Source organism: Apaloderma vittatum, unplaced genomic scaffold (genome assembly GCF_000703405.1).
Source record: "Apaloderma vittatum isolate BGI_N311 unplaced genomic scaffold, ASM70340v1 scaffold9023, whole genome shotgun sequence".
Classification (NCBI taxonomy): Eukaryota; Metazoa; Chordata; class Aves; order Trogoniformes; family Trogonidae; genus Apaloderma; species Apaloderma vittatum.
In genome coordinates, this window is record NW_009707532.1 from 156,164 (window position 1) to 176,471 (window position 20,308).

Below are 20,308 nucleotides of genomic sequence, written 5' to 3' on the forward strand. Positions count from 1 at the left end.
ATGTCTTCATTTTGTTTAAATCATTACTGGAAGCATCTTTAAAATGAACTACTTTTTTTCCATGCCACTAGAAGACCGACCAGCAAAGCCACAGCGTAGCTGGAAGGCAGCAGGGTCGGGTGAAACAATCCAGGAGTTTACAGCAGTTCTCCGTACGTTTGAGTAAGAGGGACGCGACAGAAGGTTTTTAAAGTTCAAGACACACACAGAGCAACGGGCCAAACTGAATTGCTGAGCAAAAGCAGCCTTGTGAATGTTTTTATAACAACTTCCCCTCCATTACGCTGCAAATGTGGCTCTTCAGGCAGTAAAAGAGCGGGGCTGACACGGGAGGGGTGACTCGGCCCCGCAGTGGTAGAGTGAGGATTTGGGCCAAAGTGAAATATTGATTAATCATCTTGTCAGGCTGGTGCTTTGTTAGATTCTGCAGATAGGAACTGAGGTGGTAATATGCAGCTCTTTCGACTGGTAAGGCTGCTGTATCACATGGGAACGATTTGTTGACTTGTGGAAAACTGCTACGGGTGGGGGGTGAACAGTAGGATGATGCTGAAATAAGCTGAAGGGTGCTTTTTTTTTAAGTATTGAAATATTTTTTTTCTTAAAAAAAAAAAAAGCAAAAAGCCAGAAACATTGGTCCTCATTTAGCAATCTGTTTGCACCCGGACAAGTGCATCTGTGTGGTCTACCAGGCAGGGTAGGACACAAAGACAAGACGTATCCTGTTTTCTTTGTTACTTGAGGGCTGAGATGGCCAGTCAAACCTGGGTTTGCTTTTCAGCTAACTCCTCTGGGTGAAGAACTCTACCTGGCAATGAAAATAAAAGTCACAGTAAGATATCTACACGCGGTTGAAGGAGCCCTTGTGATATGTTTCGCCTCTAAGCAGTGCTGCTGGGTGGGATACTCTGAGGTGCAAATACAAAGCTCAAGGCTCTCAACGGGAATGTCAGCCCAGGGATCGGATGAGGCCATGGCAGCCGCTCCCTGATGGTCAACAGACCTGGTTACGTGCAGGTTAAACCAACCCCAGGGCTCAGCTCAAGGTGTACTTTCCCTGACAGTTATATGATGGGAGTGTGCTACCCTAACCCAGAACATTAATCCCCGGAGAAATTGTCCCACCCTTTCTCCACCTCCCCAAATCCCTTTCATCTAGGGCAGGTGAGGGCAGAGCTGATAAGAACTGTCATTGCATCAAATTAAAGGGGAAAACGATCTGGAAAGCTGTTTGCAGATAAAACTAAAAAAGACGTGATTAATCTATTTGTTCTCTTCTGGCAGAAACCTAAACCCCAAGTTTCGCGGTGACTTTAACTGCACTGAAAATAATGGCCTATTTATGCAATTATCTGCATGTACCTGGCCATTGGCTCAGGCCAGTGAAGTGAGTATGAGAACACGCATGCAGGGCTTTTTATTTATTTTACTTTTTTACTTTATTTTCCAGGTGTGGTTTAGGTCTCAGCCATCAACCTGTGCCTGAGGCTTTGGAGCTCTCTGCAAACTTAGGGCAGCCCACACCTGTCCTCACTGGGGCTGGGTTCGCCCTTGTTGCTACGTGATGGTTATAAAATAAGTTCAACTGTAGCTAGTTTGAAGACCAGAATAACACATAAAAGTTATTCTGATACATAACTTAAGGATCTGGTGAGCTATGAGAGGTCTTTGTGTCCTGAAACAGGCTGAGGGAGGAGCATCTCTTGCCTTCAGCCTGGAGACAAGGAGATACCTTTGGCTTCAGTGGAGCCAGATTTAACCAAACCTCCTGCAAATCATGTTCCTTCTGTCTCTGCTGATGGGAAAAGCAATAAAATGTGCATTGCCTGGGCAAACACTGCCTTTTCCTGAACGCCCCTGCCCACTGCTCTGCAGGGTGTCCAGAAGAAGCAGGGCTTTGGACCTGTTTTCAAAGGGAATGCTCCAACTAATTTTTTAATTTTATTTCTTTTCTAAAGACCCTAAAGGCTCATTTCATGCAGTCAGAGGCCCGTTTATCTCCTCAACTATGGATTTTTTTCTGGTGAGTCCATTTTTCACTATCAGCCAGCCAAGCCACTGCTTCCCAACGTCTTCCCCATGGGCAGCAGGTGGGGGCATCACGAGCCCCAGCTCAAGGCTCCACAGAAGCTTTCAAAGGTGATTTTGCACCCATCTCTCCTGTTAAATGAGTGAAACATTTCTCTTTTCCACAGCAGTGTTTTGTAGCTTAAGGGACTGGTTTTAAACCCCTCAATTGTCTGTTGAGAGACTCTGGATTGGGTCGGAACTTGCATGACCAAGTTCAAGATGCTTCATGGTGCCCCATCCTTTGGCCACTCAAATCCTCACGAGCCCACGGCCACAGTCTTTGCTCCCCAGACTGCAGATGAAATATGACATTTCTGCCCCGACCCAGACAAAACCACGACAATAAGGAAAAAGTTCCCTTCAGTTTTGTAGTCCTTTATTTTTTTTTTTTAAGTTGATCCTCCCATAGTAATGTACTGAAATGCGTAACAGTTACATTGTACAAAGCATTTAAAGAAAGTACCTCAACTTGCCGATTATTTCAAAATGAGATTATAAACAAAAGGAAAAATAAATCTGGTCCCTCGCTAAAGGCAAAAAAAAAACAACCCCAAAAATAACTGAATACCTTCCATTATTTATTTATTTTTTTAAACATAAATTTGGAACACTTCATCTTACAAATAGGATTAACATGAACATAACATCACACAAGCTCGCAGACAACCAGCATAAAATATTGGGTACAGTTTTTTAATCAGAAGAATCATGCTTTCATGAAGAAATTATAACTGTTTATACAATCGAATCAATTTACTGCATTACAAAAAAAAAAAAAAACGAAACAACCCTAAGTCGCATCTATTAGTTATTTAGTTCATTAAAAGGCAAAAAATAAAATAAAAGAGGAATGTAAGAAAATTTCAAACACTGTTTTGCACTCCCATATACACAGATCAGTTCACCTCACTTTTTTTTTTGGACGTACATGGGTGCCTTACATCGTAACGCAGTGGGGGACTGGAGCAGTGCTGTTTGATAGAGGAACAGTGCTATTTTAATCAACAAACAACAAATCAACAAACGTTTGCCAACAAATAAATACATGGTACACACGAAACGAAGAAGAAATTAGAGGGGAGAGGGGAAAGGAAACAATACAACAAAACAGTGACATGATTGTCGAAAATTAAAATCTCCTTACAATGATTCGAACTAGTGGTGCTGTCGATGAACGTGGTGCTTTCACGGAATTATCTGGATGATTTAGCTTCTTGGAGTAGTGAACATTCATAGTTTACAATATACACAAGCCTCTTATGTATTGTTTCTCAGAGTTCTTTTTTTTTTCTTTCTTTTTTTTTTCCTTGTTTTTCCTTTTTTTTTTTAACAATGCAGTTGAAAAGGCAAAAGAATTACGGAGAGAACAAAATATTCCCTGTTACTTCTTTCGACATTTACGATGGACAGTGTGCATTTGATAGAACTAGATTCTTTCTTTGAAGGGCTAAAATGCATAAAGCTTTAATGAAGAGATTTGTACATAAAAGCAACTGTTCCCAATCCTGTGTCAAACTATCTTATACAAAAAGAAAATCAATTCAGTTCCTGCTTTAAAGGAGTGCCCATGTGTGTATCAATGCAGTCTTAACCCTTTTGCCCCTGCCCCTCAAAGCCGGGTGAACTGGAAGACACTTTTTCCCGGCCCCGGTTTACATAATCCACTGAAACTCTCCTTTTTTTTTTTTTTTTTTTTTTTTAAAGTCGCATTGATCCTCCAGAAGTCAGCAGCTGCCTTTGCTGTGCAAAACAAAATATTGAGAATAAATAGTTTCTTTCTTTTTAAAATTATTCAGTTTAAGGTCACCGGACTTTAAATGAGTGACCCTGCAGATTTATAAGGCATTCTGCTCAGCAGTCTTTTAAATAGTCATATATGAAAGAGCCATGCTACTGGTTTGGACTTGGTCCCATTCTCGGTAAGACTTCACAATGTCATACGTGACTGATGGATTGGATGGCGCTGGATTCTGCAGCGGCTCTCGCCATACTGTGCCACATATTGGGAGAACTGTGGGATGCGGAATGAAGGGAGTCCTTGTCGGAGAGAGAGAGCATCATGGCATAGGCCTGGACGAGGGGGAAGAAGAAGGACAAAGAGGTCATGATCCCGCAGCGCCGATTTGAGCTTGGCTCTGTGCCACCTCTGTGTGGCTAGGGCACCGCTTTGGCTACAACTGCTGCTCTCGACTTGTTTAACAAAAAAAAATAGCCAAACATGTTAGGTAAAGCCACTGTCAACCCTCTCACCAACACTTCTGCCTCGCTAATAGTAGTAATACTTTCTGCTTTCATCTGGCTCTAAGAAACCTTTGATAGTAGACAAGGTCCCAGAGTCTCCTTGGCTTTCAGATTCTTGGCACAGGGAGCTCTTTTCAAGAGCCTGAGGAATCACATTATCCCTTGGCTGGTCCTGTATTTCACCAAATACCACAGTCTCCTTTGCTGAACTTTTCTACAGGCAGTTTTTAAAAAAGGGAATCTTTAAAGGGGCTAAAAATACCCATTTCAATTAATGTTTAGAAAAAATATATCAAGAAATAGTATTAGGATATTAGCCTAGTTACTGCTGTTTTGAAAACATGGTGAGGACTCTAGAGGTGGTAACATCCAACAGAATTAAAAAGAACAAACCCCAAGCCAGCCAGAAGACCGAGCCATAACCCTGCAAGGCAGGAGCTGAGCTCCACGGCATCAGTGTGACCAAGCTGGCTCTCTGCAAGCAGAGTGGCATTTCTGCAGGTGGCAGACAGGAATAAAAAAAAAAAAATACCCCAAAGAAGTAAGAAAATCCTCCGTTATCAGGGATCAGAGCATCCCGCCACGGGCTGGGGAGGTCGGGGCAGGCTGAGGTTTGTGGACATGGAGCACTGCCCTGCCTGATGGAGCTGAAATGAGCTCGCCTGCCACACACTAACAGTTTAATCCTTTGGGTATTTGGCGACAATAACATTTTAACCAAGTTAAGCTTTTACCTGGGATTTGGATTTCCTGTACAACGGTTGTTTTAGGTCCTCTGGCAGCTGGGAAGTATTGAAAGCTGCCAATTCAGCTTCGCTATATTGATTTTCTTCCATTTTCCTCATTTTGAGGCTATCTGTGAAGTGCCTTATGTGGTCCAAAGCCGAAAGTCCAGTCTTATTATACTCCTCCTCTTTATACCTACGAAAACACCATGGAGGTTTTCACGTCAATTAAATGTTCCTCTCCAAGTTCCCTCGTCCCCTCAGATTTACACATCTGAGCAATTTCCCTCTTTTTTTACATTCATAAACCGCCTTGGCCCATGGAACCACGATCCTGAACTGAAAGAAATTCCCCTTTTTTTTCTAAAGAGAAGAGGCTGGGCAGCGGCAGCCGGGGAGGGAGAGGTTGTCTCTCTCCTTGTGTCTCCACAGCCTTTCACAAGACCATTATGGGAGATCCAGGTTGGTTTGTGGAGCAGATAACGTCTCTCCCATGAACTTTTCCTGTCTCACCCAGAACCTGACAATAGCTCCCTGAGCACAGATTATTTTCCTCTTAAAGGCTACAGATTGCAACCCTGAAAACAGGGCTGGTATTGACCCAAACACAGACACGCGTTGCTATCGTAACTGGGAAGCTGCCTACTTTGGACTAGTTCCCACGGCACATAGTTTGGTGCTGGCACTCTCGTATGGTTTATTGTTTTTATTTCACGTATTGGGCACACCAATACTCGGAAGGAACCCACCTGCCAGGGGAAGCTTTGCAGTTCATGTCCAAAGTACTCGTTTCCTCGTAATCCTCCTCTGGAGTCCCCTCATGCATGTCACTCGTAACAGGCTCTTTGACTGCTTTCCCTGCAATTTCACTCTCTTCATCTTCTTCGTCCATCATTACTTCATCTTCTGCCTCTTCGTCATCCAGCAAATCCGAGTTCTGGCTGGCTACCATGGCTTTTTCATCCTTAAAGTGGCTGCCATTCATTCTGAAAGTACCAAAATAAACCCAAGCGGTAATCGCAAATCAGTTATGAAAGCTCCTCTCCAGCAGATTGTCGGAGGTAGATCTGAAAGGGATCTGTCCCAGTAGAATAAAGTGATTTCTGTATTCTATATTTTGTTTAGCTTCAGACGTTTACATGTTATTGGAGAAAATTCCAGTAAAAAATCAGTGGGATGTTAAAGTACCACCAGCATGGGATTTTCCTCTTATCCCGCTAAAACTACCATTTGAGTAGAGCTATGTTTAGATATCCATTCCAAATTTTCTCATGCATTATTTCCTCTCATGTTTCCAATCATATAGGTAGTCCGGGCAAAACAACTCATTGCTTTTTAGCAGAAGCTGTAGGGGCCCAGAAACTCTGAAAAATCAGACCTGGCATTTTCAGAAATGACATCCAACACAGCACTTTTTTTTTTTTAAAGTCAAAATGACATGCTAATTAATTTCGCACACTGCCACCCATTTGGAAGCCATACTATTTCACTGAACGTATGGATTACCCCCATGGGAACCTAAGGGACTTGAGCTGAAAACCTGAAGAGAGGTCTGCAATATTGCCTCCACGCTGAACTCCATTATCACCTGATTTGAAAGGTGGGAAGCAAGGAAAAGAAAGGTCGTATAGCATTTTAAGTGTATTTATTCTTATTAAATGAGTAATCAGAGCAATAAGCACATGGAAAACCATTTGGTCTGCCCACCGTTATTACGTTGTCCTTTGCTTTCAGACAATGACTTCTCCTAAGTACTTCCTAGGGGATTTTATCAAGGACATAATACCTACACTGAAGCAGGGGCTCGTTTGCTCATGGCCTCGAGCCTGGATGACTCTGAGCATCCCCAGCTGCATCGTGTCCACCACATAAAACGAGAGCAAAAGAAATTCAGCATCGCCGTGTCAACGGCTAGAGGTGCGAGTGGTGTCAAAGGGCCCAACTTGGAGAGAACACACGAATTCGCGCTCCCAGCGTATCTGCTCCGCTGCATCACGTAGCACGGGGGCCTTGATTCATCTATTGTTCTCGCTGTGCAAAAGGTCCCTACTCTTCCAGGAATACAGTTATAAAAATGGAAACTTTATTGTCCGCTTTAGGCGCCGTGTGCTTCAAACTGTGCGGGACAATATGGAATATATCACAAGTTTCAGCAAGATAAGGATGAGCTCTAGCAATGCATTTGGTATTTCGCATTTCACTCGCTGTTGTAACTTAGGGAGCCTGCACAAGTGAAAGCTAGTTTCTTCTACAACAGCAGCATTTTCCTAAACTTAATGGAGTTTCACCTATTTTTCGAGTGAATTCCAGCTGATTCTATGAGTTTAGTATAGCATTAAAAAAAAAAAAAGCTAGGGAATGGTCTGTTTATGTCACAGCATCAAAAAATCTGTGGGAGAGCTGAAGCAGCCACCCCCCTCTAAGATAATCAGAGCAGTATCTCTTTACCATCTTTTATTTAAATAGGCAGAAATAAGAAATTGTTGAGCACAGTTTGGGCTGCCAACTTGCTTGCTATGCTCAATTGAGGCTGCTAGAAATGAAAGGGAGATGGACTACAACCAAAGTAACAAAAGCCATGTGATTAAGAAAACAGATTCTCTAATTATGCTTTCAAATGCAGCAATTTGCCAGGGATAAAATATCCATCAAGAGCAGTCTGAAGTGCCAAATTTAGAAAGGAAACACTGCACAACCCAGCAACCTTTCCACTTTGCTGACTTCCTGTCGGAGGACATGTTGAGACCAGATGTGCAAAGCAAAAACCCCAGGCCCTCGTTGCCAATCAAGATGGAATGAAATTTGAATATGCATGTAATCACTTAATCCAATACCTTTGTGCAAATTGTGTGGCATCCACCATTTTCATCCCTTCACAAAGGCACGTGGAAATTGAGCAGATAGGGAAGTTTGTCACCAACGGTAAGAAAATGTTGATGCTGATAACGTAACGCCAATTCAAAAGTGCAAATACCTTGTAACAAAAAACCAATCTCAAAGAAATAGGTACAACTGATGTATAGAACCACGCTACAGCCTTTTTAGCTTAGCTGTCATTTCATTAGCTGAAAGTATTTAGGAATGGTCTCTCTTCCATTCGTTCAGAAGAACAGAAACACTCACATACTTAATAAATCTTAATAGGAAAGAGTCTTTCACTGGACTACCAACACCTACCCATGGCCTCAAGGGCTTTTTGCTAGTCAGCATCTTTCTTGGGATTGAGTTACTTACGGGAAAGGACTTTCAGTCAGAAGCCTCCATTTGATCCAAGAATTTAGCTTAGTCTACTTTATTAACTACACATTTACATTGCATTTGAATCGCAAGGCTCTCTACATGTAGCCACAGGATGTAGAATTCACCTGCTCTGCTGTGACTGTAAAATGAGGGAATTTTTCAACAAACTTAAATCAACGACAGGAACTTAAAATCGAGAGCTTCTGAGACAAGGAGAAATGTGTTCGTAGATGAACTTTCTGTCCAGCATCTGTCACTGGGAATATGCTTGTGCATGATGGAAAGGGAATCAACAAGTTTCTTTTCATAAGACACTGAGGTGAGCACTGAAGCCATCAGACTGCTAAAATAACTCTGGCTGTGGCCACCAACAAAAGCGAAAAATCAGGCTTAATTTGGAAAAGGAACAGCGGCGTCTTTAAGTCACAACTTACCTCTCCTCTGAGTTTCGGGGGGACTGATTGTTGTGGTTGCTGTTTCCAATAAAATTCCTAATTTCCGTGAAGTAAGAATCTTCCTTGTCATCTAGGATTGCCCCTGTGCTTTCCAGTTCTGAGTGAGGTGAAGACGTTGCAGTACCTTAAAGCAAAACGGAGGACTTCTGTTGTTGCTCCTTTACATTCCCTATACTTAAGCATTTATATAAAATCAAAAGCGAAACAAGGGGTGAGAGCCAGAAAAAGCTGGTCACAGTATCCATCAGCTTTTCGCCATATAACTGGTAATTAGGAGGGAAGGATTATTATCCGTGGGTGAAGGTAGTTTCCAGTCAAAACGACTGCTCGCATGCTGGGGGCCATTTCCACGGTCTATAATCGCTTTTGCCAAGTATCTATTTCAACATCTCACTTCTGTTCCCTTGCAACTCCAAGACTGTCAGTCAATCGCTGTGTTAGACCAAGGGCTGAACTGAGCAAACAGAACTTAATTTTAGATACTAATCATGCAGATTCACTTAAAAGATGGAGCAACCATCGACATTATCACCCAGGTTCATTAGCGCCAAGAGACCCGTGACAAGATGACTTTGAGCATCGGAGAAGAGGCAGCTCTGCATTCACTGCATGTACCTGGTTATTTCCAGTGAAGCAAAGCACAGACTTAAAAGGACTGCAGCCAGGGTTTTTATTAAACCCCACAGACACCTCAGACAGACCAATGATATCCACTACCTGCTGCTGCCTTTGCTGCTGCTGTGCGGTGACCGATTTGCCTCGGGTCTTGGGAGGCACCATTACCTCCCAAACAGCGAGCGCTTTTCAGCTCCTGACAGTGGGAATATTTTAGAAGGTGCCAAGAAAATCTTTCAGAGTGCCCCTTGAGACTCTAAATCTAGGATTCCTATTGAGAGCCAAGCGATTGCGGAGATGGGATTAAACCAATTTTCCCAGTCTGCTCCCAAAACGCTACGGCTGGCTTAATTAAAACCAACAGAAAAGACATCACCCAGTGGTATTAAGTTATACAAGGGTAGAGTTTACGCTGGGATTTTCAAAGCACTTCAGATGTCAGCAGAGCTTAGGCGCTAATGTATTTTTCCAAAAATCCCACTCGTCGGAGCAGAGCAACGTGTGTCTGGTGACGCTCAGTAGCATCGGAAGCGAATAGGCAGTCCCTACACAGGAACGCTGGCGGCATGGAGGGCACGCCGGGGAGGGAAAAGGCATACATACCAGACATGTTCCCGTTCTCGTGCTTTTTTAGATGTCTGTCAAGATTGGTTTGTTGACCAAAACACCTGTCACACAAGTGACACTTGAATGGCTTCTCTTTATTGTGGATGTTACGGACATGTCTCTGCAGGTTAGAAGATATGCTAAAGGACCTGTCACAGTATTTGCATCTAAAACAAAGAAAAAAAGGCAAAACAAGTGGTAGAAAAGGGTTTGTTAGTAGCTGGAAATGTAAGATTTGTTGTAACAGACACGAAGCAACTTCTAGGCTCAGCCTTGCTCCCTACTGAGGCAAACCCCTTCCTGACAAGTTTTGGCCAAGAGCTGTGCTCTTGGAATAGAGATGTCACTTATACGGTGGGTTTTTTAGCTTTAATTCATGTTAGGCTTTACATTAAATACTGCCTTTAGGAAAAAGCATAATGTTTCAGAGTTAATGGCATCAAATCAGCTAAAGTAATTGATTGCCATGTTTTTAAAACTGTTGCATGCAAAGCTGGAAAGTTTGAAAACAGTAGAGCAGTAAGTCTATTGTTTCATGTGCTGCCAATACAATACAATTAAACACTTTTGGAAAAAACATGAAACAGATCTCTTCTAATGCTCAAATAAGGTAAAAACGGCTATTTCTTTTCCTATTCTAAATTATACTGCGTGATTAAATCTTTTCTTGAGGAATTAGCTTTCCCGATTGCTAATCCCAGAGGAAATTTGGTTATCTTGCAAAAACCAGCAATAAACAATCCCAACCTTTAATACCGTGCCAATGTGAGTAGTTTAGTCTATCACTCTGGTACCAGAGGCATCAATTTTCATACTCTGTAGTGATTTGGAGTCCCCAAAGTCTTTACTGTATTGCTCTTTAAGCCATTACTAAGTCATACTATAACTATTCCAAATTCTCTGTCTGGCATCTCGCCAACAGTCTTCACCACTTTAGTTTTTCAATCTTTTACTTTTCCCGTGCTTCTCTTACACTTGTCAATGGTGTCAAATTTTTTTTAGGGCTGAAATCATCCATTACGCCACTAATTGCTCATGGCTTTTATGTAGTGGATGGGTATAACATGCATCAAGACCTTCCTTCAATAAAATTACATGTGAATCTCATTTCCTAAAGAGACTAAAGGCAAAAACCATATTGTTTCCTCACAAACAATGAGCTTACTCTGCTCTTTGCAGCTCATAAAATGCAGAAATTGGTGCATTTGTTTTACTGGAACACGAACTGGCTTCTTTCCAGTAGATTTAAATTAGTCTTTCATTTTCAATAAGGTGAAGCTTCTATACACATTTCTGCATGTGACTGTCCTGGATACAATATCACAAACATATTCTTATCAACTAGAGAGTACACCCACACAGGTTTTGGTTATGCAGACCTCAGAAAGGATCCAGATTAGGCAGGAAACAAATAAATACAGTAACGCCTTCGCAACCTGGACCTTTCAGAAATCAGATGATTGACGAAACAACCAACTTTAGGCTGCAAATAAAACCGCAGAGCTTTTAAAATAAAACCCCAAAACATTTTTGCGAGAGAAAATATGACCATCAGCCCTACTGAAAATCACTTCAACTATGCTGGCTGAGAAGTGCCAGCTATCCCGCAAGGCAAAGGCAGGACTCATGGATGGTGAAATCCTGGAAGAGGTTGCCCAGAGAGATGGTGGAGGCTCCGTTCCTGGAGCCATTCAAGGTCAGGCTGGATATGGCTCTGAACAACCCAATCTAGCTAAAGATGTCCCTGCTCACTGCAGGGGGACTGGACTAGATGGCCTTTATAGGTTCCTTCCAGTCCAACGCATTCTATGATTCTGTGGTGCCTGGGTGGCTTCCTAAGGCAAAAGAATTCCACTAACTAGGACCAAAACCTTCTCCCATCTCCACAGCTCCAGTGCCGTAGCATCGAATGCAGCCGCCCTTGTCCAGATGAGTGCAAAAAGCCCTGTTTGAGTCTAAACTAGCATGGTGGGGCATCAATGGGCTGCTAAGGAGAGAGCACTGGAGCTGGCTGTTGAATACTCATTCCCTTGCATTTATTCCCTTGCCCACGGGACAGACACAAGTGAGGGGTCGCGGTACCTATAGGGCTGCTCTCCGGTGTGTGTCCGCAGGTGACGTGTTAGGTTTGCAGATCTCGGGAAAATCTTGCCGCAGTATCTGCAACAAGAAAAGGTTTGATAAGACGATGTGACCTTCAGCGGCTGCGTCCTAGTTTGAGCTGCACTGGACGCGTAGCCCAAATTGGATCATTAATATATAGAGCTGTTGGCATTGCTTTGGCGTAACAACTTTTCAATAAAAGCATTCAGCAAGTGTAAGTGATCGAGGCACAGACACACACAAAAATGGGACTGGAATTGCTGGCGCCGACCAGCTTTTCTTGTGCATAAGCAAGGGATATATGAAAACAAAGCAGTTATCACCCCAAATTTCTAAGCTCACTAAGCGATTATTGGTGACATCCAGATTTGGAATCAAGACAATCTGTTATTAAAGCCTTGGATTTCTGCCTCCATGTAAGCAAATTTCGAACCTTTCAACCAATTCTACGTGTCAGCAAATGTGACATCATCCTGTGCATTGAATAGGATCAGAGCAGACAAGACTCAAAGACCTAATCCATCAAGGTATGTTTCTATAACAACATGTCTTGAAAGAAGGTGACATGTTTTCAAAAAGATCAGATAAACCGATATGCCAGTGTCAAACGCCTGCATGTTCTGGAGATGATACAGAGACCTAAATAATGTAATTTAAAAACCATTTTCCAAACTTGATAATCTGTCAAAGAAAAACTAATGGCAAAAAAAAAATTATATTATTGTGAGCCTCTCTATTCAAATAACATATTAACGTTCCGTTTATAACTGGCCCAGTTCTATTAATGATATTCAGCCCATTTTTGCATGGGGACAGAGCACACACACCACTCTCTTAAGTGAATGAGGGTGGTGCTCCATGTGACGACTTTGAAGATTGCATCCCTTCACTTTTAACATCCCATTTATTTTTTCGTAACGTGATGTATAAGCCTTCAAAACAGCCCCACAGCTAATTCAACCCTCCTCGACAAAGCTCCCATTCATTTTGGTTGCACGTACAATGACTATCTTCATTGTATTTTTTTCTGGAGCCTGCACACATAAGTCCTAATAAGTCATGTATTTTATCACTGATCCCTTTGGATATTAAAACCAGAAGCCTGCGAAGAAACACATCTGTAGTTTATGATCAAAAAAATCTATAATGAAAGCACACTTGTGCATATGAAAGTGATGAGAAAATTTGGGAGAAAGAATTGTTTATATAATAGCTCACACCTCATTTATCAAACCGGCATGATACAGGGCAAACTCTTTGCTTCCTAAAACCAGTCATTTAATAAATAAGAACCCCAAAGCCAAATGCTTCCCCTGTTTCCTTGGGGTAAGAGAGCCCTAGAAGACCCACCACACGTCCCAGCGGGAGGGGGGTTCATCACCCTGGTGGGGCGGTTTGGGGGTTACCTGCAGGTGTAGCGCTCCTTGCCCTTGCGCAGCAGGGTCTCAGGCAGGGCGCTGGGCGGCGCGCGGAAGTTGAACATGGACGGCACCGACTGGATCAGCTCGTTGGCCTCCGGCTTCAGGGCGTTAAAGCTCTCCAGCTTTTCGGCCATGTTTTCTATAGCCGACATCTGCAACGAGAAGGTGGCACAAGAAACCGGCATGGTGAATGCTGCTTCGGCTTTCTGCCCTCACTGGAAACCCGAAATGGAAAGAACATACAGCGCCAAGGAAGGGGTGGGAAAAAAAAAAAGCAAACGTAGACCTGCAGCCTTAAAAATTTATGGGGCATATATAGGCAAGTGGTGGGCACAACGCTGTTCCACTTGGAATAACGCCCGTGACTGCTGTAGCAGGGGGCTGTTTCTCTGCAGGCCAGCACACAGCAGAACCCCTGCCCTGATTGCTATAATGCAAAGCTGCTTCCACACAAAATCTAAATTAGCCAGCATTTATTTCTTCTTATTTTTAAACCTCAGCTTCTATAAAATTCCCGTTTATGCCATCATGCTCTGTGGGTGGGTGTCCATGGATCTACGCGCCCCATCTACTGAAACCATTGGCCATTTTTCACTAAATCTACAGAAAAAATAAAGATCCCAGCAATAACTGGATTCCTACAGTTTGTTGGGTTTTTCTAAAGGACTTGCAGAGGACAAATTTTGCAGAGGAAACCTTATGAACGCTCTAGTTCAAACCAGGGCTGCAACAAGCCAGATCCAGAGAGGCACCAACAATATCCCAGCCATTCGGTCCAGTCTTCTTGCCCATCACAGCCAAAGACTGTGAGATAAATCCACAACACACGAAGCTTTGGTGGTTCTTGTGTTAAGTGTTTACATCACCCATTAGATTCCTATGCTATTTTTAATACAACCTCAATATTCCTGCTCTGCCTTTAGCTTCTTGTAAACCCTATGTACTTTGGGATGTCTCCACCCCTGGTTAGCTGTCTGTACTTTCAGGGAGAGGGGACTAAATCATTTCTGGAGAATGGTTTTCTTTAAGGTGTCAGGAACTGACCATGAAAAACTGCTCCAAAACCTCCAACGCTGTCACTCGGAGTGTTCAAGTCTGCTTCTGAGCCTACTGAGAGGTAACCATCTGCCTTTTCATACCACCACAAACAAACAAAAGAATAGAAACTCAAGATCTCACCTACAGAGCATAAAAAAACCCGCAGGAGCGCTGTGCGATACCATGTTTGTAACGAAGGAGGAAATGATACAAAAGACAAGATGCTGAATGCTCCTCAGCTGCTAACACCTTTACAATCTATTCTTCAAAACGCAGAGCAGACTGCTCTGATTGTCGGGATTTTAAAATTTTATTTTACTGGGCAGAATTTGTCTCCTGGAATGACTATTTACATGCTAGTTAGCTCCGGCTTTGGGTTGTTTTTTGTCTTTTCTTTTTTTTTTTTCCCTTTAGCCTGTAGCCTGCCCTCTCATTTCATGCTCAGATTCCTAATGCCGAGTACAAATTGCAATGTACAGGGTACCACTGCCAATTTGCCAAATGTCTTTCATCAAACAGGGTGGAAAGAAAAAAAAAATCTCAGAGGGAAGTCAAGACACATTTACTTGTCAGCCAACAAATGTGAAAGCATTGCGAGGCAGTAGGGGCTGTAAGCTCTGGGGTTTGATTCATAATCACTCAGCTGCTAAAACATTCTCCACAGATGCAAGTGGACAGCACATTTGTCAATATGAAGGATTTTGACATGTACTGATCACAGGCGTGAGATATGTAATGATGATGCTGCTGGGAGAGGAGGTAATTCTATCTCGGCACCGAGATGTCATTATCAACCCATACAACTCAACATTACCATATATTTCTTTTTATGCGACTTCATCTTTTTCTTCAGTCAGAATCGATTCTTAAAGCTTTTACAATAGTCTTTTCACTGCCTCTAATTCCTTCTAATTGTCCCCCGTAAGAATTCATTCGTCTATTTTGCAGTGGTGGAAAATAAACGGTTGGAAAGAAAAATGACCCTTGCCCTTCAGGCTGATTAGCAGTGACAAGACAGTGCATGGGTTATGATAGCACATATTTATGGCGAAGAATAATAAGGGCACTGAGAAGTATAATAAATGTTCTATTTATATTTATTTAATATTCAAGTCACTTTCATTATCTGGTGGTTTTAAATCATTTTTGGATCACCATTTCTCATGTACATGATCCTCTATAATAATATATCAAAGCAACTATTTTCCTCTTTAAATTTAAAATGGCTTAGTCATGCTTATTTGGGGTTTTTTTTTTTTGTTCTTATTTCCAGGATTTTGCAGAGGAGAAATTGAGACCAATTCCCCTCTAACGCATGGTGATGCGGATCAGCACCACCTCCAACACTGCCTCCAGGATTACAGCGGTCCTAAAATAGGTATGAAATCAGCATCTAATCCTAAATCACTCATTCAGAGGAAACACAAGCACTTCCAGCTATTTTAAAGTATTACTCGCTTTTCAAAAATATGTCTCTCGCCGTAGGAATGACTATTGTGTTTGTTGTTGATTTTTTTCCAAAGACTGATCTATGTGGTTACCTGATACGATTTATAATTTTCAACATCAACAATGGGAAGTGCTCAGCCACAAGCCCTTGCTGTCACTCCACTGCTGTCAGGATAACTACAGCTTTCTCTATCTGCTGGTGATATACCTCACAAGAACCAAAACTGGGGCATTTTCTTAAGAAGTTTTCTTAAAAAGTCTTGGGGACTTGAGGGTGCAATTCCCCATCAAGGCATGGGCACCTGGGCTGCACGGGCTTGGGTCAGTCCATAAAATCCTGCCAGCCCAGACCCACAACAAGCTCTCCATTACTTTTTTTTTTTTTGTTGGCAGTCTCTGCTCATCAGTCTACTTGCAATTTTATCCGAGCAATATGCACTGAAGACCATCTCAGGCACCAAACCCAAGAAGAATTCTAAACTTGTGATAAAAACACTGTGGAAGCCAGTACCTTGGTTTCAAGCAGTGGCCACAGGGGATGTGCAGGAGAGGGGAGCAAGGGACAGACCTCCTCCCCGGTGTCTTCCATCACACACCAGCACTGAGAGGTGCAAGAGCCTTAATTGGAGGTTGCATCTCAACTGGCGGCTGCTGCTCCCGTTCATTTGGCTAAACCCTTTTTGAATCCATTTATATTTTTGTCAAGGAGGGTTCGCCAATTTAATTAGGTGCATATGAAAAGATACTGGCTTTTGTTCCTTATAAGCCTCTTGCCTGATAATTCAGCTGGGTGCCCCTCGTTTATTATATTTTTTTATTGTTAAAACTAATGAATAACCATTTCTCATTCAGTTTCTGCTCACCATTCATGGTCTCATAGACCTGGGGCACAGCTCCCTTGGGCATTTCTTTTCCAAGCTGAAAAATTCAAAATCTACTTAGTCTCTTTTTGTATGGAAGCTGTTCCCTACCTCCAATCATCATTGTTGCACTTTTCTGTGTCTTTTCTAATTCTACTACGTCCTTTCTGAGAGGGTCTTCAGCTGTATTCAAGAAAGCAGTACATCATATAAAGGTGTTTTCAATTCCTTTCTGCTAAGCACTCAGATGATATTTTCATAAAGCTATTGACTTCAAGATCTTTTTCCTGATGACACGAGTTAAGAGTCATTCCTTCCCCTCAGTATTACTGGGTACTTACTGACACTGAGTTTTATTGTTATTTAATGCCTGGTGACTCAGCTTGCTGTTAACCTTCTGCAAAATCTTCATAGTCATCTCTGGATTTAGCTATCCTCAACAAATCAGTAGTCGCAAACTTTGTTCGTCACCCTTGTTCCTACATCATTTCCAGACACATGCCACAGTTCAGACCCTGAGGTGGGCTCATTTATTATCTTCAATGACACTAAAAATCACCAATTTATTTCTACCCTTTTTTTCCCCCAGACTTCAGGGTGGTTTTTTTGACTAATTCTTAACCGAAGGATGACTTTCCCTCTTCCACAATGAAACTCGCTCTTCCAGCTGAAACACAACCAAAGCAACTCTCACTCCTTGAGGACACCGTTAGGGCTAACTGCAGAGCCAGACTTGCCTCCAGAGGAGCCGCGTCAACCATCGAGATGCTACTGGTCAGCAATCCACCAAACTCCTGGAGCAAGCTCTTAGTGATAGCACCTGTCCCAGGAGGCCAGGTGGGTGCCCATGGCCACCTCGTCTCATCCCTGGGGACCACCCTGGGAGACAGGCACGTGGCTCGAGCCTCCAGGCAAAGCTTTCGGAAGAGGTCTGCACCCCAGCCAAGCGCCCAAGGGCCGCGGCGATCCCTGAACGGGGCACGGGGAGGAAGGCACAGCTTGACCCCAAGAATGGGATTAGTCTAATCACCATGCCCACAGAGAAAGCTCTCCGAGGAGGTAGGAAAGCGAGAAGATCCTATTACGCGTTTTACATTCAGCTATTGCTTGATGGACAAGTCATGTCTGCTCCTAATCTGAGATCAGTGAATGACAGTATTTTATATAGAACAGTAACTTTTGATTTACATATATAAGAGTTGTTGATTCTATCTGCGTCCAGATGTCTGGAAAAGGAAGCAGCGTTCCCCCACCTCCCTCCTGCTCCCTGAGAGGCTATTAACCTCCTACTGACGCAAACTAATATGCAGTCGCAATTCCCCAGCCCCGACTCAGAAATGCAGACATTACCATAATCGGCTAAAACAAGTATTTATAAACATTTCAGCGGGCAAGATATCATCAGCAGGGGCCTTGAACATTTGTCTTAAAATTTATTAACCAACAGAAGGAAAAGTGGCATAAATAAAGCAAAGGTTTGTTGCTGCTGCCTTTTAAGAATAACCTGATGATATGAAATAATCTAGCAGACAATGTCATGAATTACATGACCTCATGTCTTACAAACGCGACTCCTTTGCTGCTATTATCGCAAAAACAACTGACTTTATGGCTGTAACTCATGGGAAAGAAATTGTTCAAATGTTTGCTTTCTATTTTTACTAGTGTTATTTAGAGAAATCTTGAAAATCCAACTACTAAAGCTCAGGATTTCTTCCCCCCCTCCCAGTTCAAGCTATAACGCTTTCTCTAAAATCTACAACTTGCAAATTTGCTGTCTTGAAATTGTGTATTTTTGGACATCCAGCCACGGAACTTGGCTGAGCTATATTCACGTTCAAGAGAACTATCATATGCAGCTGAGCTTTATGAAGCAGTAGCAAGAAAGTCCTGCTGATCTGCAGTATAGTTCCAGAATAACTCCATTTGTATTAACGCAGATGGTGGGGATTTAGCTTATCTAACAGATGTCCTAAAATAAGCCCAGTAAAATAAAAGCTTTCTCAATGCACTCACCAAATTTCTTTTAATTTATTTGTAAAACTATTTTCATTATTTGCAATGATTCTCCATACAGCTTCTGCAAATACAGTCTAAACCTCCTTATAGCAACCTTCTCTAAATGAGACCAGAAGGAGATGGAAGAGTCTGCAGACTAAATAAACCATGACCCAATCAAGAGAGGATGCTGCCCATTGATTTGCACTTAGGGCTCCTAACAAACAGTGAAAAACAAGCTGAAATAATCTTGAAATATATGGCACAGGCAACTGTCAGTTTATCTCACTCGAAAGGCTCACGTGACATATTCAAATCTCTCACGATAAAGATTCACCCATGAACCAGCATCCTGGTCTAGGCACTTTATGTTTTAAATACCTATTTCTGCTGCAGCTGCTCAAAGCACTAGTGTGGCCAAGAGACATATGGTCACCAAAAAAAAAGCAGGATGACGGAAATTTGAGGATCAAGCCAATGTCAAGGAAAGCACACATTAGAAATAGACTGCACTGAGATTTTCAACATCTCAAATCTGCCCAAATGGAGCCACTTTTCTGTGAGCGGAGGATTCAGGGTGCCTGGGTCAAATCACAAATCCTACCATGGCCCCTTCACATGCTATGCTGAATTCCCTCTGCTGCAAAGAAAATGTTTGGGAACCACCTCTGGTGTCCTTTGAGCCAGGCACCTAACCCTACCTCCTATCTGCTGAGCTCATCCAGCACCTATGGGTGCTCCCGGGGTGCTGTGGTGCCTGCTTAGTCCCTTTCCTCTCAGGATCCCAGCACATCTTTTTGCAGCTGGCTAAGCCATCACTTTACAGGAAGAAAGTGGAATAAAAAGCACCACATATGTAAAGCAAAGGTCCATCACTGCTTTTGAAGAGCACCATGGAGGGCTCAGTGCCAACCTGCAGGGGCACATCTCGGAGGGCTCCTGCACCATCCCCACATAGACACACACACGGGACAGAGTTCAGGAAGATCTCGGACCTCATTTTATGAAATTTTGGCTTCACCTTGTGGAATCAATCCACGTCGCACTGCGAATGATGAGCGGGAGTGAGTCAGGAGCTGAGCCGCAGCCGCCTGGCTCCAGCTCTCCCCTCGGAAACCCGAAGGTTGGGAAGAATCTGGGACAAGTATTTATGGGGCCGGTGCTGCGGTTGAGGAGCCAGCAATGCAAGAGCAAAACACGGCGTTATTTGAGTTGCATCTGCAAAAGCAGTTGCCGTGCCTCTTTTTTTTTTCATGAACAATTTAGATGTATTAAAAATAACGTTTCACAAAAATAGAAGAGCAAGCTCAAATTTATCCCGTAGTACTAAAAGCACGATTCCTGTCTGCATAAGGGGCACAATGTAAGCATACACACAGGACAAATTTGACCCAAACATGGCAAATAAATGGGTGTTTCATTTGTGCTTTAAGTACAACAATGAGTGATTAAGCTCAAAACGTCAAAGCTATTAAAGTGACTAACTC

At 42.7% G+C, this 20,308-nt stretch overlaps 1 protein-coding gene across 4 annotated transcripts in view; it reads right to left on the bottom strand.

Annotated features, from left to right (window-relative positions):
• Nucleotides 1-3,159: 3,159 nt before the first annotated feature.
• The window catches only part of MECOM (MDS1 and EVI1 complex locus), a 35,936-nt gene continuing 18,787 nt past the window's right edge, over nucleotides 3,160-20,308 (bottom strand). For all 4 annotated transcript variants that reach the window (XM_009866246.1, XM_009866245.1, XM_009866244.1 and 1 more), the window contains 7 exons: nucleotides 13,462-13,628; nucleotides 12,035-12,112; nucleotides 9,950-10,119; nucleotides 8,711-8,855; nucleotides 5,786-6,022; nucleotides 5,046-5,232; nucleotides 3,160-4,140 (listed from right to left, as the gene is read on the bottom strand). In XM_009866246.1, the coding sequence (XP_009864548.1) occupies nucleotides 4,006-4,140; nucleotides 5,046-5,232; nucleotides 5,786-6,022; nucleotides 8,711-8,855; nucleotides 9,950-10,119; nucleotides 12,035-12,112; nucleotides 13,462-13,628 (1,119 nt within the window). In that variant the 3' untranslated portion in view covers nucleotides 3,160-4,005. The remainder of the gene's footprint in view (nucleotides 4,141-5,045; nucleotides 5,233-5,785; nucleotides 6,023-8,710; nucleotides 8,856-9,949; nucleotides 10,120-12,034; nucleotides 12,113-13,461; nucleotides 13,629-20,308) is intronic.